This window comes from Ornithorhynchus anatinus, chromosome 1 (genome assembly GCF_004115215.2).
Source record: "Ornithorhynchus anatinus isolate Pmale09 chromosome 1, mOrnAna1.pri.v4, whole genome shotgun sequence".
Classification (NCBI taxonomy): domain Eukaryota; kingdom Metazoa; phylum Chordata; class Mammalia; order Monotremata; family Ornithorhynchidae; genus Ornithorhynchus; species Ornithorhynchus anatinus.
Genome location: NC_041728.1, coordinates 129,312,165 through 129,338,976, shown reverse-complemented (window position 1 = coordinate 129,338,976; position 26,812 = coordinate 129,312,165). Strand labels below are relative to the sequence as shown.

The window sequence follows — 26,812 nt, the reverse complement described above, 5'->3', positions numbered from 1 at the left end:
TCCCTTTCCCTGCATTAATTCTGTCACTTTCTTTGTTTCAGGGTGAGGATTCTGAAGAGGTACCATTTGCATAAATGAGGTAATTAGCAGAAGCAGAGGAGAAGCACCCTCGCATTAGAGAAGCAGCATAGCTTAGTGGAAAGAGGTGGGGCTTGGGAATCAGAGGTCGTGGGTTCTAATCCCAGTTTGGCCACTTGTTGGCTGTGTGACTTTGGGCAAGTCACTTCACTTCTCTGGGCCTCAGTGACCTCATCTGAAAAATGGGGGTTGACTCAGAGCCCCATGTGGGACAACCTGATCACCTTGTATCTACCCCAGCGCTTAGAACAGTGCTCGGCACATAGTAAACGCTTAAATACTATTATTATTATTATTCCCTGTTAGAGTTCCCTCCTCAGCAGTTGGGTAAAGGGTGAAAGCACGTGTTATCAGTGGTATACACTGGGAACTTGTGCAGAGCACTCTACTAAAAAACTTGGGAGACTACAATTGATAGACAAGATTTCCCCTCTCAAGGTATTTACAGGGTAATAGGGCAGTTTGTAGTCAAACAAGGTGCTAGGGCGAGACTGGCCATTCTGTCACTGACACGCTGGCCACTTGGATAGATAAAAATGACCATAGATAATGATAATGAATGCAACATTACATTTCCATCATTTTAATTCGATCAAAGAAACCACGGGTAAGAACTTTCCACGAAGTCCATCCCAAGGTGGAGAAAACTATATTGGCTTTCAGATAGTAATTCATTCTAGGATAATTGCAATTCAATCCTTCTGAGGTCTGTCTAGACTTTTCTCCTTGAAATATCCTAATTTCCCTGGAGAACATATGCCAGAGAAGTCCTACAGGGATTTCCAGAGTCAGAGCTCCTTTTTAAGAGAAAACAACATGTTCTTGAAAAGTGTTATCATTCTCCAATAGGAGGATCTTAAGCTCAGCCCAGCTGGAGCTCAATTTGTATTCTGGTATATTGCCAAAGGGACCTTTTTTAGTTTAGAGACAGCGTGGCATAGTAGGCCTGCTTTGTGATCCGGAAAGTCCCGTAATGCTCTGGACCTCAGTTTTCTCAACTTTAAAAAGGGATAAAATAGATTATAATCCCCATCTGGGACAGGGAATATGTTCAATCTGATAATTTTGTATCTACTCCATTGTTTAAGCACATATTAGGTGCTTAATGCCATAACTAGAGAAAAAAGGTCCTAGGTCTTAAATTCAGATTTCCAGATTTGAAACCAAACCTAGCACATCCCTTGTTTTCATGAAAGATGGCAAGAGGTTCCTTTTCTTCCATTTCCAGTTTTTACTCTTTCCTATAGTCACGGAAGTAAAGAAAAAAATCCAATAAAGGTAGACTAAATATTTTGCCAATTGAGCTTACCGGTTTGCTAATTTAATAGACTAACCGAAGTGATCGCTTTATTTTTCTAAAAACAGATTTTATAAAAGAAATTAAGGATCAAGATAGGTTGCCTCATGGTCTTAGCTTTTTTGAAACTTCCCTTGCTTTCTTCAGAGTCTTTTTTGAACTGCCAGGTCATAATCCTTCAGGATATTCCCCATGCTACTATTAATATAGTAATGACATTTAAGTGCTCACTACATTCTGGAATAAATACAAGACTATGAGACTGGACATAGACTGTGAGTGCTGGATAAGAAACAGTGATTAAAGTACCTCTCTTTTATAGATGAGGAAATTGAGACCCAGAGAGGTTCAGTGATTTGACCGATGTCCCATACCGTAGGTTTGGGATTTGAATAGATTTGAACATGGGTCTTCTGATTTGCAGTCTCATGCTCTTAACTAGGCCAAATAGTCAACTATTAAAAGGATAGTATTTTTGGCAGCGGGCTGGGAGAACAGGGAAAACTGAGAAAGCTGACAACTACTGGAGATGCAGAATGGTTTAGTGGAAAAAACACGGGCTTGAAAATCAGAAGGATCAGGGTTCTAATCCCAGCTCCGCCACTTGTCTGCTGAGTGACCTTGGGCAAGCCACTTAACTTCTCTGTGCCTCAGTTACCTCATCTGTAAAATGGGGATTAAGACTGGGAGCCCCACATGGGACAACCAGATTACCTCGTATTTACCCAGTGTTTAGAACAGTGCTTGGAACAGAGTAAACACTTAATACCATAACTATTATTATTATTGTTAGAAAATAAAGTGAATGGAAAGAAAGGGAACACAAGGGTGGGTACAGAGAAGGAAAGAAAGGAAGTTGAGACTTTTGGGGTTGCAGTTATTTTTTCAATTTCAGGTAAAGTTTAGTCTTGCCCAAGAATTCCCCATTCTTTAGCATTCCACTCCCTTAATATTGCTTATGTGTGGGCCCAACACTTTCCTAGTTTGTTCTATTGTTTGCATCATTAATCATTAAAAGTCTATCTTTGATGATTCATTTTTAGCTTTTTGGTGCTTAGCAGATGTCCGGATAATTTTAAGAAATCACCCATCAGTAGAGTATCTTGTGACAGCCATTTTTGAGAGTTGTACAGGAAACATATTTGTTTAGTCTTAATCTAGTGGCCAACAGCACACATTTATTGTTCTTATATTTTAAACTACAGCTAGAATATTTTACTATTTGTCATTTTGCATTCTTATGCGCTTTTATTTTGTGCTTATTTCAGTGCACTGGATTCAGGGGATGGTCGATAGACACTATCATTACTCTATCCTATTAATACTGCCGGACAACATAGCTGCACAGCCTAGACTGAATGGAGGGATGAGAAAGGGAGGAAAAAAACCAAAAAACTGCTGCACTCACATCTTGTTGATTGCAAATATTTCTCATGAATTTTGCACTTCAATTCTAGCATTCCTAATACTCCTAGCCTAATCACTATTTATTTTTAACTGAAGTGTTTCCTTCTTCATTTGGATCAGAATCCAGCCTGGCTTCCCAGTTTGTCCAGCTCACCCCTCCTCTGCCTCTTGAATTTCCCATTCCTTGAAATGGCCCAGTCATTCCTTTCTTTCATTTTTTCTGTGGAGGCCTTCTCTGTTCAGTAGAAATCTCACTGGCTGGGAATTGAATCTGGGTTTCTTCCAGGATAGAGTTATTCTCTATTAATTTAAAGTAGAGTGAAAAGACCTTCCCCTGGCTTTTAGAGAAAGCTCTTAACTTTACAAAAATTCTGTGTTTCACTCTGGGGTCAGGTCAGATGTGGGGCAACAGTATGTGGCTCAGTGGGGTGAACTCAGGAATCCAGTTTAGCCCATCTAAGCTAGTCAGGGTATGAAACAATATGGTTGGTTTTCCCCTCTGAGGTAGCCCCATTCAAACATCCAAATCAGGCCCCTTACAGAAGGAGGAACACAGGAAACCAAGAATATTTGATAAGCTGAGTTGAGGTAGCCACAACTCTGGAGACCCACTGGGATCTCCCCTTAATCAGGCTTACAAGTCAGTTGTGCAAGACCATAGAGTGACCGCTTCCAATTCAAAGTCGCACCCTATCCCCACCACCTCAAGGCTAAGTATCTCTTCCCCAGCCTGGCCAGTTACTGGCCATGGGTTGCTGGTCCCAATTTTAGAGAGTTCTTTCATGGCCTTTTCCAAATCATCCTCTTTAGGGAACTCCTTTGTTCTACAACTCACAGGAAAATCCTACATCAGTGGTATTTCAGCACTTACTGTGTATGGAGCACTGTTCTTAGCGTACAACAGAGTTGGTGGACATTCCCTGCCCACAGCTATTCTAACTGGTATCTTCATTTAAACTGTTTAAATCAATTGACCATATCAGAGACTATTTAGAAATCCTATTTCATTTTTCAAGATAATTTTTTTAAAAAACTAAATCAATAGAAGGAATAAATGGGGCAAAAAATGATTAAGACCCTTTAAGCTTCTTTTTTAAAAAAATTAAAAATGAATTGGAAATGCCATATTTAAGGTACTTGGCTTCAAAAGCAAATTCAGATTTTGTCAACAGAAAGTCCTTAATTTGGGGGGGAAAAATTGGAGTATAAACAACAAATTGTGAAGCTGAGTGGCTAAGTGGAAAGAGCCCAGGCTTGGGAGTCAGAGGTCATGGGTTCTAATCCCACTCCGCTGCTTGTCAGCTTTGTGACCTTGGGCAAGTCACTTCACTTCTCTGTGCCTCAGTTACCTCATCTGCCAAATGGGAATTAAGACTGTGAGCCCAATGTGGGACAATCTGATCACCTTGAATCCCCCCCAGCGCTTAGAACACTGCTTCGCACATAGTAAGCGCTTAACAAATACCATCATCATCATCTTCTGCTGTTTTATTTTAAAAGTACAGCTGAAAGAAAGTTGCTGGGTCAGATTGTGCTTATAGTAGAGGAAGGATCACTTTTCTTGTTATGACAAGCACACTGAACAAATATGGTACAGAAGCCAATGATTTAGAATATAGCACACAAAGATGTCACTTTTCTTACTAGATGATTTTAACATGTTATATTGTTCACACTGAGCTACTCGTCTCCAAGAGTCCAAACTGCAAAAAGTCCTTTACCTTCTATAAATTGAGCATTGGTGTCCCCTGACTTTTCATTACTAACCCAATGAGGTCATAACATTAATGCTAATCTGAGATGCCAAATTATTTTATGAGTTTCAGCCACATGCTCCCACTAATTTGGCCAATAATTGCATAGTTGTAGCTCTGTGCTCCCAGCTGCCCCTCACACTCCCCCCCCCCAAATTTAAACCACTACAAGGCAAGGCTTCACAGAATTATGAATATTGTGAACATTTTTATAAAATTTTGGCAGAGTTTGAATCAGCTCAATTTTGTTCATTAGTGTTCTTCCCCTTGACTCTATTTATTGCCATTGTTCTTGTCTGTCCGTCTCCCCCGATTAGACTGTAAGCCCGTCAAACGGCAGGGACTGTCTCTATCTGTTGCCGACTTGTTCATCCCAAGCGCTTAGTACAGTGCTCTGCACATAGTAAGCGCTCAATAAATACTATTGAATGAATGAATGAATAACTTACTGCTTTTGTGCATTTTTCAATTAATTCTGGAAAAAAAAATGCAGGTGGGGTGAGGGTGAGGACATATAAGGGTTTCAAGAACAAGTTGCAACCAAACTACATATGTAGGAAAGCCTAGGTAGGTGGGTGGTGAGATGGGGTGAGGTGTGGAGGTTTAAAAAAACCCAAACAAACCTTTCTTCCTCATTTTTATCTCTTATTTTAAATACACACTCTCAGATCTCTCACATTCCCACTCAACTTCAGAACACACTCTCTCACTCTTTAATCCAGTATGGTCTCTTCCTCTCATTCAATTCAAATCTCCACACCTCTCACTTCTCTGCTCAACAAACATTAGAGTTTACCTTCCCTAGCCTCTGGGTTCTATTATTATCTCTTTTTTCCATTTAACTTGGGTAAGGAAGTAGCATGGAAATGGGTTGCTGCTGGAATCCTTATTTCAATCAATGAATCAACTGCATTTATTGAGTGCAGGGCAACGTTCTAGGCACTTGGGACAGTGCAGCAGAATAGGGCTGACATTCCCTGCCCACAACGAGTTTATTCATTCATCATATTTATTGAGTGCTTACTGTGTGTGTAAAGCACTGTACTAAGCGCTTGGGAGAGTACAATACAGCAATATAACAGACATTCCCTGTCCCTTACAGTCTAGAGGGAGAGACAGACATTACTACAAAAAAAAATTACAGATATGTACAGAAGTATTGTGGGGTTGGGAGAGGGGCATGAATAAAGGGAGCAAGACAGGGTAACACAGAAGGGAATGGGAGAAGAGGAAAGGAGGGCTTAGTCAGGGAAGGCCTCTTGGAGATGTGCTTTCATTAAGGCTTTAAAGAGGGGGAGAGAAATCATATGTCAGATATGAGGAGGAAAGGCCAGAGGCAGGATGTGGGTGAGAGTTCACTTGTGTGATAGATGAGATCGAGGAACAGTAACAAAGTTAGCATTAGAGGAGTGAAGTGTGTAGGCTGGGTTGTAGTAGGAGAGGAATGAGATGAGGTAGGAGGGGGCAAGGTGATTGAGTGCTTTAAAGCCAGTGGTGAGGAATTTTTGTTTGATGCATAGGTGGATGGGCAAATACTGGAGCTTCTTGAGGAGTGGGGAAAGATGGTCTGAATGTTCCTGTAGGAAAATGATACAGGCAGCAGAGTGAAGTATGGACTTGAGTGGGGAAAGACAGGAGGCAGGGAGGTCAGCGAGGAGGCTGATAAAGTAATCAAGGTGGGGTACAACAAATGCTTGAATTAACGTAGTAGCAGTTTGGATGGAGAGGAAGGGGTGGATTTTAGGGATGCTGTGAAGGTGGAACTGACAGGAGTTGTGATGGATTGAATATGTGGGTTGAATGAGAGAAGTCAGGGATAATGCCAAGGTCACGGGCTTGTGGGGCAGGAAGGACGGTGGAGCCTTCTACAGTGATGGGAAAGTCAGAGGGAGGACAGGGTTTGGGTGGGTAGATAAGAAGTTGTGTTTTGGACATGTTAGGTTTGAGGTGATGGGAGGACATTCAAGAAGAGATGTCTTGAAGGCAGGAGTAAATCTGAGACTGCAGAGAGGGGGAGAGATCAGGGCTGAAGAGCTAGACTTGGGTATCATCTGCATTGAGGTGGTAGTTGAAGCCATGGGAGCAAATGATTTCTCCAAGGGAGTGGGTTTAGATGGAAAATAGAAGGGGAACCAGAACTGAGACTTGAGAGAAATCACAGCTAGGGGGTGGGAGGCAGAGGAGGAGCCCACAAAAGAAACAGAGAACCAGTGGCCAGAGAGCTAAGAGGTGGGCCAGGAGAGGGGAGAGTTAGTGAAGCCGAGGTTGAAAAATGTTTCCAGAAGGAGGTTGTTGACCGTGTTGAAGGCATCAGAGAAGTCAAGGAGGATTAGGATGGAATAGAGGTCATTGGATTTGGAAAGGAAGAGAACACTGGTGACCTTTGAGAGGGTGGTTTCTAGGAGTGAAGGGGATGGAAGCCAGATTGGAGGGGGTCAAGGAGATAATTAAAGGAGAACTAGACACAGCAGGTGTAGACTCGAGGAGTATGGAGAGGGCAGGAGGCAGATGGGGCGATAACCGGATGGAGCCGTGGGGTCAAGGGAGGGTTTTTTTTAAGTACACGGGAGATATGAGCGTGTTTGAAAGCAGTGGGGAAGAAGCCACTGGGGAGCAAACAGTCGAAGATGGCAGTTAAGGAAGGAAGAAGGGAGGGGGCAATTGTCTACAGTCTAGAGAGGGAGATTCTCTATGCCTGTGGGATATTTCTACTAATGAGGAGGAGGAGGAATAATAAGAATAATAATGTTGGTATTCGTTAAGCGCTTACTATGGGCAGAGCACTGTTCTAAGCGTTGGGGTAGATATAGGGTAATCAGATTGCCCGACGTGAGGCTCACAGTCTTCATCCCCATTTTACAGATGAGGGAACTGAGGCACAGAGAAGTTAAGTGACTTGCCCACAGTTACACAGCTGACAAGTGGCAGAGCCAGGATTCGAACCCATGACCTCTGACTCCCAAGCCCGGGCTCTTTCCACTGAGCCACGCTGCTTCTCTAGCAGCGTGGTCTTCTCTAGTAGAGTTGGTCACATGGATAGGATAGTCCCTCCTAAAACGTAGCAGGCCCTGATCATTGCTAAGGCTAATTGAACTTCTGCTCCATTGAATTTCCCAAGGAGGATTTGGTTGGTAGGATGGTTCTTCAGAAAGCCTATAGTAGATCTAGAAAATTTAAATCATTTAAAAAAACTAGACTGTAAGGTTGTCGTGAGCCAGGAACATGTCTACCAATCTACGTGTACTCTCCCAAGTTCTTAGTGCAGTATTCAATAAGATTGATTGAGGAACTGGTATATTCTAGAATCTACAAGATTAACCAATAAATTCACCTGCACACTGAATATAAATCAATGGACCACATTCAAAAGCTGATATTTATAGAGATTTTCAACCACGTTATAATACCAGCAATCCCCGAACAGTAACTCCCAACCCAGTACTTAAATGTAAGGAATCAACTTCTAGAGCACGAAGGTGAACAGTATGATTTGGAATGGTAGGAAAAAAAGGGAGATATTTCTAAACAGCTATGCTCTCAAGATACAGATATACTTTGATGATTAATATTGTATTTGTCTGTTAAAAGAAAAAAGAAATTAGAGGATTAAAGAATAATTTCAAGAAGTGACTGCAAAGCTATAAAATCCATCATCTCCAGCATGACACTTATCACTAATGGCAGAGTATTGGTTCAGTTTTAATTACATGTGAATTAGTTAAATATAGTTATTTTGCTGACCATCTGTCATCTCTTATCTTTCCTACCTTTGCCTTTCTCCCGCTTATCTCATTCTCCATTTTGTAGTCCACATCCTCTCACAAACATTTCTCTTCTCTAATTTCTTGCTGATTCTTTGCCTTCCTCATTATTAATACTTGGCCAAATATCCTTTCCCCTGGCCTTTCTAGATATTTTCATTTCCATCTCTCCCTTTTTTATTCTATTTCATTCCTGTAGGGAACCCCCGTTTCCTCTTTTGCTTCTTTCGTATCTTTCCCCCATTTTCTTCTCCATCCTTATTCCCTTCCCAATTCCATTCATTCCTTCACCTTGCCCTATCCAATTCCAATTAGCCACATAATGCCTCTCCTAGCCAATGGTCCAAGTAAGGGTGAGAAAAAGGTGGAAAGTGGGCAGAAGAAAGAGGGAGTCTGATAAAGACCAAGAAAAAAATCTCTCCTAAAGACAGAAAGTTGAAAGAACGCATAGAAATCCAGAAATTATTCTTTTTCTGATAAAGACCAAGCAAAGAGGACTCATCTCTCCCAAAGACAGAAAATTTGCAAGAAGGCACAGAAATCCAGAAATTATTCTTAGTTTCTTGTTCTACCATTTTATATCCCCCACTTCTTAAACTCAACTTCACATTGGTTTTAAAGCAGTCCATCACCTTATACCCTCCTACCTTACCTTGCTTCTTTCCTCTTACAACCCAGCCCACATACGTCACTCCTCTAGTGCTAATCTTCTCACTGTGACCCGATCTTGCCGCCAACCCATGGCCCACATCCTGCCTCTGGCCTGGAACGTCCTCCCCTCTCAAATCCAACAGACAATTACTCTCTCCCCCCTTCAAAGCCTTATTGAAGGCACATCTCCTCCAAGAGGCCTTCCCAGACTAAGCCCCACTTTTCTTCATCTCCCACTCCCTTCTGAGTCACCCTGACTTGCTCCCTTTGCTTTTCCTCCTCTCCACCAGTCCCACAGCACTTATGTATATATTTATCACTTTATTTGTTTATACTGATGTCTGACTTCCCCTGTCTAGACTGTGAGCTCGTTGTGGGCAGGGATTGTCACTGTTTGTTATATTGTACTTTCCCAAGCGCTTAGTACAGTGCTCTACACACATTAACTGCTTAATAAATAAGATTGAATGAAATAATAATGATGGTATTTGTTAAGTGCTTACTACGTGCAAAGCACTGTTCTAAGCGCTGGGGTAAATACAAGGTAATCAGGTTGTCCCACGTGGGGTTCATAGTCTTAATCCCCATTTTACAGATGAGATCACTGAGGCACAGAGAAGTTAAGTGACTTGCCCAAAGTGACACAGCTGATTAACTTAAGTGACTTGCCCAAAATGACACAGCTGATTAATGGCAGAGCTGGAATTAGAAGCCATAACCTCCAACTCCCAAGCCTGTGCTCTTTCCACTAAGCTACACTGGGTGGCACATTGTGGCTACATAAATAAAAAAAAAATTAAAAAAAAGTTAAGGGGCCTGTTATACCTATAGAATTATTGCCTATAATATATTGCTAGTCAAAATATCTTTTATTATAATGCAGAAGCAAGAACACACATAAATGACTTGGACTTTTCTGGTTCCCATCTAAATCACTATTAGAAATAATCTCATTCAACCCACCCTCGGCACCATGTACATATCCTACCACTGTGCTATTTTTCCAACTGTAACTTATTTTCATGTCTGTCTTCCTCTATGGACTTTATGACCCTTGTAGGCGGGGATCGTGTCTACCAAATTCTACTATAGTATACATTTCCAAGCACTTATTACAGTGTTCTGCACTCAGTAAGCACTCAATAAATGCCCTTGATTCATTCCATACCTCTCCTTCCCAACCAAATCCCTTTTACCTCTTGCAATTTGATCTCATCTGGTTGAAGAATTTCAAGGACACCACTGCTCCTGATCTCTGGAAGATCCTGCCATAGGTTAAACCTGGAGTTGGCATTATTGAGTAAGCAAATTTGAGGCAGAGGCTTGCTTTCTCTTGAATTTCTAGATTCCTCTTCAGTTGGTGTCTCCTCACTGGATGGGGACTCAGAGTCAGCTTGTATTTCAGCATCCTGTAACCTCCTAGTTTCAATCTCTTGGAGTGTAGACTTATCTCGGTATTCCTGGTACAAGAGCCCTGGAACCCAGACCAAAAAAAAAGTGTTAGTGAGGAAAGGAAAATGAATATACTTCAGATAAATTGTTGTGGGCAGGGAACATCTGTTTGTTGTTGTATTGTACTCTCCCAAGTGCTTAGTGCAGTGCTTTGCGTACAGTAAGCCCTCAATAAATACGACTGAATGATTACATATTTTCCAGGTCTTAGATTGAGGTTGTGGTAGTCTTTCTTGGACTTGAATGTCCTGACAGTACCAGCTAGCAGTTCTGCAAGGGTTCATCTGTAAATTAAGTTGATATTACTCAGACATCGTTACTTCTCTTAATTCCTTGGTCAGAAGTAGGAAAGACTTTTGAGACAAAATGAAGATAACTGTATTACTAGAAGAAGTCAAATGCACCAAGGTCCTACCATTAACAAGAACTATATTTGCAACACAAAAAGTGACTTTGAGAGACCAGGGATGAATTCCTTAAGTGAAATAGAATAGAATGTCTCTTTTCAATTAATATGGACAACTGCAAAGCGGTGAGTCTGGCTTCACAATAAAAGTGCACTCCTGGCACACAATGGGCACTTAGTAAATACTAAATTATGCCGGGTGCTAGAAAAAGTGACATTCCAAGCATCCTTAGGCAAAAACTTGCATTCACTGAAAAACATGAGGATTATATTTGGACAATAATAATTTGTGATCATGATATTTAAAGTTACCTGACCTTAGTCTTATTAAAACAGATCAAGAGGGAATCCCCCTCACCCCCCAAAAAATGTTATGCCAAGCTGAATGCAACGTTTGTACTTTCATGGGGTCAAAATTTGAATTTGGCATCAGTTTCACTAATTGCAGGGCGAATCAGATCAGGTATTTTCACAGTCGAAATCATTTTTTTTTAGAGTCAGTAGTTGCAAGAAGAAGATACCGAGGAATATACTGGGATAGCAGGGAGGGAGACAATGTCTTTTCCCACCCTCCACAAAAACCCTAGCTATTTGGACTTCTTATTCAGAGCCCTCCACTAGAGCCAAAGGTTAAGTTTTGTAATGGCTTCAAAATTCTTGCATAGATAATTTCTCAGAGCTTACCTTTCTAGACAAGGTCACAAGTCCTACATATAGAGGAGCCTGGGGACCTCAAAAAAAATCTATCAGAAGCTAAAACAGTCTAATTCTATCATCTGGTTCAAGCAAGAATATAAAATCCACATTACTATATTTAAAGAAACATGATGAGCTATTCTCCTAAGATTCAATTATTCAGTGCAGTGATGTTAGAAGGAATTTAATTTACATGAAATCATTTGGTTTTAAGGTTTTCAAAAATGCGGTTTGTGAGCCTTGCAAAAGCATTTAAGCTGTGGGTGATAACGTATATAAGGTAAAATTTGTTGCAAAATTAAAATATTAAAGACAGTAGTTAGATCTTACATGGCTAGCCTTGGTACAAAAAAATGCCTATACCCGAAACCCTTCATCATATACACACACAAACATATATAATTTTGTGGGTATAAATCCTTAGAAAAACATTCATAATTAGAAGGACTGTATATACGAGGAAATATTTATCACCTTCTGTAAGCTGACACTCTGTTCTGTTCATTCTGTCCCTGTACTGTAACCTTCTTATGGACAGAGATTGTGTCTACCCACTCTATTGTATTTTACCAAGTGCTTAGTGTAGTGCTCTGCACATTATAACAGCTCAAAAAAACCCCCCACGGAATGATTAAAATGAATGGTAAACGAAGATAGAAAATTTACTTTAGAACAGTGTACAGTTCCCATTTAGCTTCTATGCAGGGCCATAGATACATTCACTGTATAAGTGGAGAATAAAAAATGAACACTCTGAGAGGGGAAATCCTATGACATTTGTAGTATATTGTATCTAGGGGGAGTTGAGTAGAATGAATTTCCACCTCTTCCTAAACATGACTAGCCACACCTCATGGGAAAACGTAAAGAATGTAACTCTTCCAGGGAACAATCTATTTGCAAGCTCTTAAGAACTAGGTACTATGGTTGGTGGGTTTTTACCACACTGGAAAAAATATACTATTTTCCATTTCAGGTATTTTTTTTATTCAGAAAGAAGCATATATATTCATTTTCTCCTCAGCACTAATGCACTCCCAGGCATCCATAGCCCTTTTGAAACCATCATTTTACATATTCTTATTCCTTTTGTGTTCAGTCTATTTAGTGTGTCGGATAATGTATTAGACAATTGGGAGAGTTCAACACAATATAACAGACACATTCCCTGCTCACAACAAGCTTACGGTCTAGAGGACTGTAACATCTCCTATGTTAGACACAAACCCTGATCAAGGAATTTACAGTCATCTATCTCTAATGTACTCTCCCAAGATCCTGGTAAAGTTCTACGTGATCCATAAATTTTAGGTTGATTTTCTGCAATTTCGTAAATATCCACTGTGCATAAAGAGACTATTTTATAGATTTTTCTACCACGTATACCTCATAAGTGAACAAACAGCCTCCTTGTTCTGTGAATCTGTACTGAATTTACCTCATCTTGGGTCTTCAATTAATGAAATTAAAAAATAGTGCTCTGAATAGGGAGAATTGTACTTATGATTTGAGGTTCTTGGAGTTCTATTTAAATGAAAGTTAATGGAAATAAAAGTTCAATGTACTTCTCCCTATGAATCTGTAACCTCATGAAATTCTTATTCCGGCTGCTGTTCCTCTTGCACAGATTAGATGAAATTAAGCAGAGAAATGCAGAGTATACCCTGGTTTCAAACAAAACTATTTTTAAGTGCCCATTGTGTTTAAAGCACAGTTTTAAGTGCTTGAAAAAGAGTACACTAGAGTTAGTATGCGTGATCGATCCCTGACTTCAAGGAGTAAAGAGAATTGCCTTAGTATCCTAACTGACTCTGAAGTGACTTCTGCAGCAATCTGAAAGGAAATTGACCTCATAAAACTATGAAAACTATTTGTGTTTGCCAGATCTGTATCTAAGGGGCTAGCTCTAAATCGGATCATTATTCCTTCGCAATGACATACCTGTGGCAGTTATGTGCCAAGAATACCACAGCATGCAATTTATTTCCTGCCAGCCCTTTGTACTTTAGCTCATTAAGATATTGGCATATCATTCGGTAACCATCACAGCCAGGCATTGCTGGGTAAGAAGGCGGAGACAACACACCGCATTTCAAGAGCTTGAGAAATCCCTCAAGGCTTTCTTTTCTTATTGTAGTTTTTCCTCACTTCCTCATTCACTTGGACCTGTTTTCTAATATTATTCATATTAACAATACTATTTGTCAAGCATTTACTATGGATCAAACACTGTACTAAGCACTGGGGTAAGCACAAGGTAATTAGGCCCTACTCGGGACTCACAGTATAAGTAGGAGAGAGAACAGGTAGTGAATCTCCATTTTGCAGATGAGGGAACTGAGGCCCAGAGAAGTGAAGTGATTTGTCTAAGGTCACACAGCAGGTAAGTGGTGGAGCCGGGATTAGAACCCAGGTTCTCTGACTCCCATGCCCTGGCTCTTTCCACTAGGCCACACTGTTTCTGTCTCATCCTTAACGTACTCTCCAATAGGCTCTGACTAGTCTTCCTTCCTTCTTCCACTCTTTCTTCCCTCCCTCCAATTTCCACCCCCCTCCTAAACCCAGCCCTGCTTCCTGAGTCAGGTTTTCCCTTTTCCAGGAGCCTGCTTCCCAAGTTCCTTTCTCATTACTGCTTTTGGCTGACTGAAGACTCCTATTCATACCCAGTCTTAGACACTCCCTAATAGCTTAGCCAACCTTAGCAACATCTTTGGGACAGCCCACCGCAACAACCCTCATCTGTCTTGGGTAGGGAAATCTTTTTAAGGCTTAGCAACAGTCACTAGGTAGGGTAGATTTTCAGCTGATCTGCAGCAAGATGAGGATATTGCACTGGAGATAAATCATACTTCAAGTACCTGAGGTTCCTATACAAGACAATTTGCTACTAAATTTGTCATGGAACATATATCAAACCATTTACTCATTTGTTTTCAGTATTTTCACCTCTTTGAAAATACATATAAAGCACTGCCTGCCACCAACAAGAAAAACAACAGGGAACTTATTTTACTCAAAATGACTGTAACAGAGCAGCCCATTCCCTTCACTTTTCACAGCCTCCTCTACAATGTAGGCTAAACTGGGCTCTTACCTATTTGTTCAATGAGATTCTTCCAGGAGTCAGCGGGAATAGGGTGGATCATTTGCAGAGCCTCGGTGAGGGTGGTTGGACTATCCATAAGAGCAGGACACTCCTCTGGGGTAGCCACGGTTCCTGCAGTAGAAGAGGATTCGCTGAAGAGAGAGGTAGAGACAGAAATTAATTGCCTTTTTCAAGCAGAGGCACCATTCCTTTACTCAGGTCGGAAATTCTCCAGCACCAGTGGATAGGAATTTAAGTGATTGGTCGCGGACAAGTGGCTCTAAACTCTGTCAGAGTCGCTGCCTACAAATGCTATGTGCCAGAGCTTGTCGGTGATTCATTCCCACAGGGATTCGGTTCAAACCCTCAACCTTCTTCGGGAAACGTGGCAGTTCCTTGCAATTCTCCCGGCTAGGATGGGGCCACAGGGAGGCAACCACGGAGTTGAGTCCAGCTCCTAAAATCAAATGAGGGAGAGTCCCGGCCCACCACTGCCCCTGAGGTAGCTCTACCCTCGTGGAAAACGGGATAGGGAAGAATGAGCAGTGCAAGAAGGGCAAAAAAGTGCCAAGAAGGGAAAGAATCTGAGCACTTAAAAAAAGAAAAAAGGAGCGACAAAGGAGTTGAAGAAGCTATTAATACGCAGGGGAAGATGGAGAGGGAGGGAAAGGCAAGTAAAGGTGTGAGGGAAAAGGATGGTTGTTGCTTAATATCTACCAAATCTGTTATATCATACTCTCCCCAGCACCCGAGGATAGTGCTCTGCACACAGTAAGCACTCAATAATAAACGCGATTAACGGATTAACCGAACGCAGCTAGGAAGCATGGACCAGTCGGCCAGCCCCGGCCGACAACTCCTCAAACCTCCTGAATGACAAGGGGTCGCGCTCGCCAGGGAGCAGCTCCCCACGGGGGTCGCAGCCTGGGCCAGAAGGTCATGGGCTCTAATTTTGGCTCCACCACTTGTCTGCTGGGTCACTTCACTTCTCTGTGCCTCAGTTCCCTCATCTGTAAAATGGGGATGAAGACTGGGAGCCCCACGTGGGACAAGGACTGTGTCGAATCCAATGACCTTGTATCTCTCCCAGCACTTAGAACAGTGCCTGGCACATAAGAGTAATAATAATTGTGGCGTTTGTTGTGTTCACTATGTGCCAGGCACTGTACTAAGCACTGGGGTGGATAGACTAGTCGTTTAGACTGTGAGCCCGTTGTTGGGCAGGGATCGTCTCTTTCTGTTGCAGAATTGTACATTCTAAGCACTTAGTACAGTGCTCTGCAATAGTAAGTGCTCGTGGCTCAATGGAAAGATCATGAGCTTGGGAGTCAGAGGTCATGGGTTCTAATCCCGGCTCCACCACTTGTCAGTTGTGTGCCTTTGGGCAAGCCACTTTACTTCTCTGTGCCTCAGTTCCCTCATCTGTAAAATGGGGATTAAGACAGTGAACCCCATGTGGGACAACCTGATTACCTTGCATTTCCCCTAGTGCTTAGAACAGTGCTTGGCACATAGTAAGCACTTAAATACCATTATTATTATTAATAAATACAACTGAATGAATACAAACAGGGTGGGACATGGCCCCTGTTCCACGTGGGGCTCAGTCTCCATCCCCATTTCCCAGATGAGGGAACTGAGGTCCAGAGAAGTGAAGTGACTTGCCCAAGGTCACCGAGCAGACAAGTCTCGGAGCCAGGATTAGACCCCAAAAGCCTGACTCCCAGTCCGTGCTCTGCCCGCTAAGAAAGAGCATAATTAGAGAAGCAGCGTGGCTCAGTGGAAAGAGCCCGGGCTTGGGAGTCAGAGGTCATGGGTTCGAATCCCAGCTCTGCTGTGTGACTGTGGGCAAGTCACTTAACTTCTCTGGGCCTCAGTTACCTCATCTGTAAAAATGGGGATGAAGACTGTGAGCCTCATGTGGGCCAAACTGATTACCCTGTATCTACCCCAGCGCTTAGAACAGTGCTCTGCACATAGTAAGCGCTTAACAAACACCAACATTATTATAATTAGAAAAGAGAAAATAGAGAAATAGAGAAGCAGCGTGGCTTAGTGGAAAGAGCCAGGGCTTGGGAGTCAGAGGTCATGGGTTCTAATCCCAGCTCCATCGCTAGTCAGCGGTGTGACCTTGGGCAAGTCACTTCACTTCTCTGTGATCTCAGTGACCTCATCTGTCAAATGGGGATGAAGACTGTGAGCCCTACGTGGGCCAACCTGATTACCCTGTATCTCCCCCAGCGCTTAGCACAGTGTTTGGCACCTAGTAAGCGCTTAAAAAATACCAACATTAATTATTATTATCAGGGCGCTCCCCCGGGGCTGGGAAGTCACCTTCGAGAGCTAGGGGGGACATAGGGAATGGGAAGGGTGAGCCCGGTGTTGGGCAGGGATTGTCTCTATCTGTTGCTGAATTCCAAGCGTTGAGTCCAGTGTTCTGCACATAGTAAGTGCTCCATAAGCACGATTGAATGAATGAATTCCAAGCGCTGAGTCCAGTGCTCTGCACAGAGTAAGCGCTCCAGAAATACAACTGAATTAATGAATTCCAAACGCTGAGTCCAGTCCCTGCACAGAGTTAAGTGCTCCATAAATACTAATGAATGCATTTCAAGCGCGGAGCCCAGTGCTCTGCACAGAGTAAGCGCTCCATAAATACCACTGAATGAACTCCAAGGGCTGAGTCCAGTGCTCTGCACAGAGTAAGCGCTCCATAAATACCACTGAATGAATGAACTCCAAGGGCTGAGCCCAGTGCTCTGCACAGAGTGAGCGCTCCAGAAATACCACTGAATGAATGAATTCTAAGGGCTGAGTCCAGTCCTTGCACAGAGTAAGCCCTCCATAAAATATCACTGAATGAATGAATTCCAAGCGCTGAGCCCAGTGCTCTGCACAGAGTGAGCGCTCCAGAAATAACAATGAATGAATTCCAAGGGCTGAGGCCAGTCCTTGCACAGAGTAAGCCCTCCATAAATAGCGCTGAATGAATAAATGAATTCCAAGGGCTGAGTCCAGTCCCTGCACAGAGTAAGCGCTCCAGAAATACCGCTGAATGCAATCCAAGCGCTGAGTGCAGTGCTCTGCACAGAGTAGGCGCTCCATAAATCCGACTGAACGAACGAATGCATTCCCAGCGCTGAGCCCAGTGCTCTGCACAGAGTGAGCGCTCCAGAAATACCCCTGAATGAATGCATTTCCAAGGGCTGAGTCCAGTCCTTGCACAGAGTACGCGCTCCAGAAATACCATTGAATGAAAGGAGCAGGGATCGTCTCTCTGTTGCCGAATGGTCTGTTGCAGGCGCTGAGTCCAGTGCTCTGCACAGAGTAAGCGCTCCATAAATACTAATGAATGAATTCCAAGGGCTGAGCCCAGTGCTCTGCACAGAGTGAGCGCTCCAGAAATACCCCTGAATGAATGCATGTCCAAGGGCTGAGTCCAGTCCTTGCACTGAGTAAGCGCACAATAAATTCCACTTAATGAATGAATTCCAAGCGCTGAGTCCAGTCCCTGCACAGGGTAAGCGCTCCAGAAATACCCCTGAATGAATGCATTCCAAGCGCTGAGCCCAGTGCTCTGCACAGAGTGAGCGCTCCCTAAATCCGCCTGCAGGAAGGCATTTCCAAGGGCTGAGTCCAGTCCTTGCACAGAGTAAGCGCTCCAGAAATACCCCTGAATGAATGCATTTCCAAGCGCTGAGCCCAGTGCTCTGCACAGAGTGAGCGCTCCCTAAATCCGCCTACAGGAAGGCATTTCCAAGGGCTGAGTCCAGTCCTGGCACAGAGTAAGCGCTCCAGAAATGCCCCTGAATGAATGCATTTCCAAGCGCTGAGTCCAGTCCCTGCACAGAGTAAGCGCTCCAGAAATACCCCTGAATGAATGCATTCCAAGCGCTGAGCCCAGTGCTGTGCACAGAGTGAGCGCTCCCTAAATCCGCCTGCAGGAAGGCATTTCCAAGGGCTGAGTCCAGTCCTTGCACAGAGTAAGCGCTCCAGAAATACCCCTGAATGAATGCATTTCCAAGCGCTGAGCCCAGTGCTCTGCACAGAGTGAGCGCTCCCTAAATCCGCCTACAGGAAGGCATTTCCAAGGGCTGAGTCCAGTCCTGGCACAGAGTAAGCGCTCCAGAAATACCCCTGAATGAATGCATTTCCAAGCGCTGAGTCCAGTCCCTGCACAGAGTAAGCGCTCCAGAAATGCCCCTGAATGAATGCATTTCCAAGCGCTGAGTCCAGTCCCTGCACAGAGTAAGCGCTCCAGAAATACCCCTGAATGAATGCATTCCAAGCGCTGAGCCCAGTGCTGTGCACAGAGTGAGCGCTCCCTAAATCCGCCTGCAGGAAGGCATTTCCAAGGGCTGAGTCCAGTCCTGGCACCGAGTAAGCGCTCCATCAACACCGCCGAACGAATGAGTGAGTGGAAAGAGGAGGCGGGAAGCTCGGGGGGGGGGGAGGAGGGGATGAAAGGGGGTGGTCCCCCTGGAGGGGTCAGAGGTCAGAGGTCAGGGCCGGGGTCCTCACCTGCTGCCGGGCAGGTGGCCGGGGTCGGTGGAGGCCTCATGGTCCACGGCGCAGGCGGCGCTGAAGGCGGCGGCCAGCAGCTCCATGCGGGCCGGGGGCCGCAACCGCTCGCAGAACCCGCAGGCCGTGCGGGAGGACTCCCGCCCGTTGCCACGGCAACGGGAGAATGGCGGGGGGGGGGGAGGCGACGACGACAAGGCGGGCCAGCCCCCTTCCCCCCGCGCCGCCGCCCCACCGGGGCGGAGAGGACCAGGCCCGGCCCCTTTAAGGAGCCCGTCCTGTCTAGAGGCCGCGCTTAGAGGATTCAGAAGAATAGTAATGTTGGTATTTGGGAAGCGCTTCCTAGGTGCAGAGCACTGTGCTAAGCGCTGGGGCAGATACGGGGTCATCAGGTTGCCCCACGGGAGGCTCCCAGTCTTCATCCCTCTTTTACAGAGGAGGGGACTGAGGCACAGAGAATAATAATAATAATGTTGGTATTTGTTAAGCTCTTCCTATGTGCAGAGCACTGTGCTAAGCGCTGGGGGAGATACGGGGTCATCAGGTTGCCCCACGGGAGGCTCCCAGTCTTCATTCCTCTATTACAGATGAGGGAACTGAGGCACAGAGAATAATCATAATGTTGGTATTTGTTAAGCTCTTACTATGTGCAGAGCACTGTGCTAAGCGCCGGGGGAGATACGGGGTCATCAGGTTGCCCCACGGGAGGCTCCCAGTCTTCATCCCTCTTTTACAGAGGAGGGGACTGAGGCACAGAGAATAATAATAATAATGTTGGTATTTGTTAAGCTCTTCCTACGTGCAGAGCACTGTGCTAAGCGCTGGGGCAGATACGGGGTCATCAGGTTGCCCCACGGGAGGCTCCCAGTCTTCATTCCTCTATTACAGATGAGGGAACTGAGGCACAGAGAATAATAATAATGTTGGTATTTGTTAAGCTCTTACTATGTGCAGAGCACTCTTCTAAGCGCTGGGGGAGATACGGGGTCATCAGGTTGCCCCGCGTGAGGTTCACAGTCTTCTTCCCCATTTTACAGATAATAATGTTGGTATTTGTTAAGCGCTCACTAGGTGCAGAGCACTGTTCTAAGCGCTGGGGGAGATACAGGGTCATCAGGTTGCCCCATGTGAGGCTCAGTCTTCATCACTATTTTACAGAGGAGGGAACGGAGGCACACAGAATAATAATAATAATAATAATGTTGGTATTTGTTAAGCTCTTACTATGTGCAGAGCACTGTGCTAAGCGCCGGGGGAGATACGGGGTCATCAGGTTGCCCCACGTGAGGCTCACAGTCTTCTTCCCCATTTTACAGATAATAATGTTGGTATTTGTTAAGCGCTCACTAGGTGCAGAGCACTGTTCTAAGCGCTGGGGGAGATACAGGGTCATCAGGTTGCCCCATGTGAGGCTCAGTCTTCATCACTATTTTACAGAGGAGGGAACGGAGGCACAGAGAATAATAATAATAATGTTGGTATTTGTTAAGCTCTTACTATGTGCAGAGCACTGTGCTAAGCGCCGGGGGAGATACGGGGTCATCAGGTTGCCCCACGTGAGGCTCACAGTCTTCTTCCCCATTTTCCAGATAATAATGTTGGTATTTGTTAAGCGCTCACTAGGTGCAGAGCACTGTTATAAGCGCTGGGGGAGATACAGGGTCATCAGGTTGCCCCATGTGAGGCTCAGTCTTCATCACTATTTTACAGAGGAGGGAACGGAGGCACACAGAATAATAATAATAATGTTGGTATTTGTTAAGCTCTTACTATGTGCAGAGCACTGTGCTAAGCGCCGGGGGAGATACGGGGTCATCAGGTTGTCCCACGTGAGGCTCAGTCTTCATCCCCATTTTACAGATAATAATAATAATAATAATAATAATAATAATGTTGGTATTTGTTAAGCACTTCCTATGTGCAGAGCACTGTTCTAAGCGCTGGGGGAGATACGGGGTCATCAGGTTGCCTCACATGGGGCTCACAGTTAATCCTCATTTTACAGATGAGGGAACTGAGGCACAGAGAAGTGAAGTGGCTTGCCCACAGTCACACAGCTGACAAGTGGCAGAGCCGGGAGTCAAACCCATGACCTCTGACTCCCAAGCCCGGGCTCATTCCACTGAGCCACGCTACTATGTGCAGAGCACTGGTCTAAGCACTTGGAATGGACAAATCGGTAACAGGGACAGTCCCTGCCCTTTGACGGACTTACAGTCTAATCGGGGGAGATGGACAAAAACAATAGCAATAAGTTCATTCATTCATTCAATAGCATTTAATGAGCGCTTACTATATACAGAGCACTGTACTAAGCGCTTGGAATGGACAAATCGGTAACAGATACAGTCCCTGCCCTTTGACGGGCTTAGGAGAAGCAAGGGGATGAACATCTCATTAAAACAATAGCAAATAAATAGAATCAAGGGGATGTACATCTCATTAACAAGATAAATAGGGTAATGAAAGTATATACAGTTGAGCGGACTATAAGGAGCGCAGGGCAGAGTGTAATAATAATGATGGTATTTAAGCGCTTACTATGGGCACTGTTCTAAGCGCTGGGAGAGATACAGGGTCATCGGGTTGTCCCACGTGAGGCTCACGGTCTTCATCCCCATTATACAGATGAGGGAACTGAGGCCCAGAGAAGTGAAGTGACTTGCCCACAGTCACACAGCTGACAAGGGGTAGAGGCGGGATTTGAACCCATGACCTCTGACTCCCAAGCCCAGGCTCTTGCCACTGTGCCCCGCAGGGTATAGATGGGCAGCTAAGGGGGAAGGGGCGAGGACCCCCTTCCCTCAGCGGCCCGGCATTCCGGCCCTCATTCACTCGGAGTTATGGAAAGCTTGCAGTGCAAAGAGCACTGGACTAAACGCTTAGAAGAGACCATCCCTGCCCAACGACGGGCTCACGGGCTAGAAGGGGGAGAGAAGCTCCTCAGAATGGCCTCCCCTGCCATGGCGGGTGGGTGTGAAGGGGAAATGGCACCTCGCCCCAAATGGGCCTTTAATAATAATAATTATGGTATTTGTTAAGCACTCACTCTGTGCAGAGCATTGTTCTAAGCTCTGGGGGGAAGATACAGGGTCATCAGACGGGGGTCCCCAAAAAAGGAGATTTCTCTTCAGGATCCCGTCACTTTTGCTGAGGGGAGCATCTCCTCAGAATGGCCTCCCCTCCCATGGTGGGGGACATTAATAATAATAATTATGGTATTTAAGCGCTTACTCTGTGCAGAGCACTTTTCTAAGCACTGGAGGAGATACAGAGTCATCAGATTGTCCCACGTGGGGCTCATTTTTTAATCCCCATTTTCTCAGATGAGGTAACTGAGGCCCAGAGAAGTTAAGTGACTTGCCCAAGGTCACACAGCAGACAAGTGGCAGAGCCGGGGTTAGAACCCACGACCTCTGACTACCCAGCCCGGGCGCTTTTCACTAAGCCACACTGCTTCTCTATTTATTGAGCGCTTACAGTGCGAAGAGCACTGGACTAAACGCTTGGAAGAGACGATCCCTGCCCAACGGGTTCACAGTAGAAAAGGGGGAGAGAAGCTCCTCAGAACGGCCTCCCCTCCCACGGTGGGGGGCGTGAAGGAGAAATGGCTCCATGCCCCCTGCCCCAAATGGGCCTTCTCCCTCAGGGACAGGCTGGTAGGCTGGTGAGGGCGAAAAGGGAGGTCGTCTCCCTTCACCAAGGGCAGAAGGGAGAGGGGGGTCCCCAAAAGAGGAGATTTCTCCTCAGACCCCGAACTGCGCCCGGGGTGGAAAGCAGGGAGGGAAGAGAAGAAACTAGGTTCTCAAGGAGACTGGGCTTTTCCCTCCCTGCCATCATGAACCCCCATCTTTCTTGCCCCAAACTGGGGGGGCAGAGGAGAATACCAGCCAGAAGGAGATTAGAGGGGATGGGGGGGGGGGTCGCCTCAGCATCTAGGAAAGGGTCCGAGGAGGGGGCTCCATCACTAATGGGGAGCGAGGGGAGGCAGCAAGGTTATCCCTCTTTGGTGCTTTGGTGAGAAATCAAATCCTAGAAGGGAGATTTTTTTTTTCCAGATATTCTGATTTTTTCAACATATTCCCACCCCCTGATTGATAGGTCCAAAAAAAAAGTTACACTTTTGCCCTCTTCTAGTGATATATTTTTTCCCTCAATCTGGGGAATTGACATATAAAACAAAGTGACCACTCATGAATAATTAAGGGTTTATCCAAGAACTCAGACACAGGAATGTGTCTGTTGTTCTGAAGCACAACTCAAGCTGCTAGGTCGCTGTTTTTCGGTGTTTAAAACAGTGGTCAGCGCTAAGAACGGTGTTTGGCACATAGTAAGGGCTTAACAAATACCATAATTATTGTATTCTCCCAAGAGCTTTGTACAGTGCTTTGCACACAGTAAGAGCTTAATACGATTAAATCAAATTGGACATGGGGAAAGGCAGTCCATTTTGGGTCCGATTAGAGATGATTTCTGTCCATCAGGAGCTTACGTTCTGAAACAGATCCGTTCATCTGATCCCAGTTTTTGAATTTTTTTTTTCCTGTTCAAGGTCAGTTTTAGTGAGAAGAGAATATGATGAAATGCAAGAAAGGACAAAGATGGCAAAACCACCTCTTCCAGAACAGCAAAACTGAAATATGGTGTTCGAAGGTTACTCACAGTAGTAGTGCTCAAAGGTATATTCACTTTCACTGTAAATAAATTAAGGATCGAATAACTTGTCTTTATTCTGAAGGACAAAGCATTTGTTCGACAGCTTGCAAGCAAAGTAAGCTATTTTTCATATGTACTGAACCACAACCCAAAAAGCAAACCCCGAAGTGCTAAGAAAAACGGTGGAACAGGATTAAAGGACCTTCGTTCTTATTGCAGGATCGTGAAGGGTGAAGCTTTAAAGTTTTCAGCTTCCAAAGCATGCAGAACCAATCAGTTTTGCTGGAAGTTCAAAATAAAATTTCAAATATTTGTAGAAACCCACATGGTGAAATCCATCCCCTGCCTGAACACATTTCTAATTTTAGAGCACACCTTTAGAAAAAAACAACAGTAATTTCCAAAGGCACCTAACATTAAATGAGTTAAAGTCCTATTTATATTCGTTTCCTATTGGACAGGTTGCTATTTTAAAATCTCAGCTGCCACCAAAGAATAAGAAAAACTTAACAAAATGAAACAATGACTTGAAAATGTCTTAAGAAAAATGATCATCTTTAATATCTATTTAGTTACATATAATCAAATTCAATTCAAATGTTATAGACAAAGAGAATTACCTTTCAGGGAGCCATCCAAACTTGATTTCCTTTTGTTTCATAACAGTTTTTTTAATCAGCATCCCCCAATAGAACAGTAGCAAAGCAAAGTTATACTGTCTGATAGATGTGTTTCTCAGAATATTTGGCAGGAGCTGCTTCCTTTTAAGATTAGACTAATGGTTTAAAATTGAAGGGTCCAGGCAAATAATGCTTTAATAAAATGTATGAAGAAAGAGCTTTGAGAAGGTAATTGACTATTTGATTTTTATATGGATGCACTAAAATTCAGGCGGCCACACACGCTACAACTTAAAAAAGCACTGATAGAATATGTGTAATAGTGCCTCATTTTATTTTCTATATTTTTTTCTTGTCCTTCAAAACCCATTTTGAAAATCTTCACCTCAGTTCTCCCTTCTGAGCTGGCCTCCCCCGTTAGCCAGTTTCTCTGGGCTTGCTATTCATACACCGTCCTAAATGTTCTGAAATTCCACACCTACACTTTTTCTCTAAATAAGATATTTAAATAATTTAACCACTCCAAACAAATTCATATTTGCCAACAAGTGGTCCTGGGGAGGGAGCAGCCCTTCCTGCACATCGGATTCAATCTGAAATGAACAAAATGGGATTGGAAGTGTAGGCTCATAGCAAGGTTAGTTGATCTCTTGGGCTGCATTTGGCTACATTCACTAAGTTTAGCATTAGTGCAATAGCTAGTGCCTGATGGAAGAGTGTTTTTACTATTGAGAAAATGAGGAGAGGGTAGGACCGCCATGCTCATCTCTCCATCCCAAGGCCACAGAAATGAGACCTCCCCTGCTGAGATGGGTGGTACAGACTCGCATTACCATGCCTTAGGGCAGACTGGCCACTAATCAAGCTGTTGACTGTGCAGTAACCATTCATTAATGCACTCATTCAGTATTTACTGAGCACTTACTATATGCAGAGCACTGTGCTAAGTGCTTAGGAGTGTACAAAAGAACCATAAGCAGACACATTCCTGGCCCACTGTGAGCTTACAGTCTAGAGGGGGAGACAGACATTAATATAAATAAATATATTACAGATATTTACATGAGTGCTGTGGGTAGGAGGTGAATAAAGGGAGCACGTCAGGGCGACGCAGAAGGAAGCGAGAGGAAAGAGGGCTTAATCAGGGAAGGCCCCTTGGAGGAGAGGTGCCTTCAGTAAGGCTTTAAGGTCTGGGGAGAATAATTGTCTGTAGGATCTGAGGAGGGAGGCCATTCCAGGCCAGAGGCAAGACATGAACAAGGGGTCGGCAGAGAGGTAGATGAGGTCCAGGTACAGTGAGAAAGTTAGCATTAGAAGAGTGAAGTCTGTGGGCAGGGTTGAGGTAGAGTCGTGAGGTGAGGTAGAAGGGAGCAAGGTGATTGAGTGCTTTGAAGCCAATGGTGAGGAGTTTTTGTTTGATGCAGAGGTGGATGGGCAAATCCTGGAGTTTTTTGAGGAGCGGAGAAACATGTCCTGAACGTTTTTATAAAAAAAAAGCCTGGCAGCAGAGTATGGTACCTGGATTTCTCATATGCAAAGGCAAGGCAGAAGCCCACACTCAGCATTTACCTACTTAAGAGCAGCATGGCCTTACGGAAAGAGCACAAGCCTGGGAGTCACTGTTTGAATCCTGGATCCACCATTTGCCTGCTGTGTGACCTTAGGCAAGTTACTTTATATCTCTCTAATGCCTCAGTTTCCTCAACAGTAAAATGGGGATTCAATTCTTATTAGACTGTGAATGCCATAGGGGAGAGGGACTGCAACCAATTCTGTTTCTATTGTACCTACCCCAGAGTACAGTACAGTGCTTGACATATAACTCTATATGTATTCTTACTATTATCACAATTATTAACAGGCCTGACATAGTATGCAACTACATAAGGAATCACAATATATATTTTAAAAATCAGAAATATCTAAAGCCTAGAGTGAATTAACAGAAGAGCCCCCAGCCCCTCTTCCTAGAGCCACTGTATTCCAAACCACGGTCCACCACCTCTGAGCCACTCAACTCATTAGCAGGAAAGAGGGTGGAGGGAAGCTGGGTGTTTAAAAAACAACCCCAAACAAATAACAAAAACACAAGGTACTGGATGTAAAGACATCTGGTACATAATCAGTATTGGATAGGGGACAGGCTACCTGGAAGACAGGCTGTCCAGCATAAAGCCAGACATCAGGCCACCCTAGCTTTAAGAATTGGAAGCATACTGAGACCAGTCAACAGAACACTTACTTCTTGTGCATGGTTGGAAAAGGCAGACATTTTCCCAGTGCCTCATAAATGAGTGCTGATCCCAACTTGGGCTTATACCTCCTCAAAACGAGGGAGAAAGAAGAAGGTATGAGGGAACCTGGTGTATTCCCTCCTAAATGGAAGAGGACATTATATAAATGGAAAGTAAACTTTCTCTTCACTAAT

At 44.2% G+C, this 26,812-nt stretch overlaps 1 protein-coding gene across 1 annotated transcript in view; it reads right to left on the bottom strand.

Moving 5' to 3' along the window:
- NGEF (neuronal guanine nucleotide exchange factor) overlaps nt 1-19,260 on the bottom strand; it is a 58,614-nt gene extending 39,354 nt beyond the window's left edge. Inside the window, exons 1-3 of the mRNA XM_029064225.2 lie at nt 19,109-19,260; nt 14,597-14,739; nt 10,145-10,422 (exon numbers count right to left, since the gene is read on the bottom strand). Of these exons, the coding sequence (XP_028920058.1) occupies nt 10,145-10,422; nt 14,597-14,739; nt 19,109-19,194 (507 nt within the window). The 5' untranslated portion in view covers nt 19,195-19,260. The remainder of the gene's footprint in view (nt 1-10,144; nt 10,423-14,596; nt 14,740-19,108) is intronic.
- Between the last annotated feature and the right edge of the window lie 7,552 nt (nt 19,261-26,812).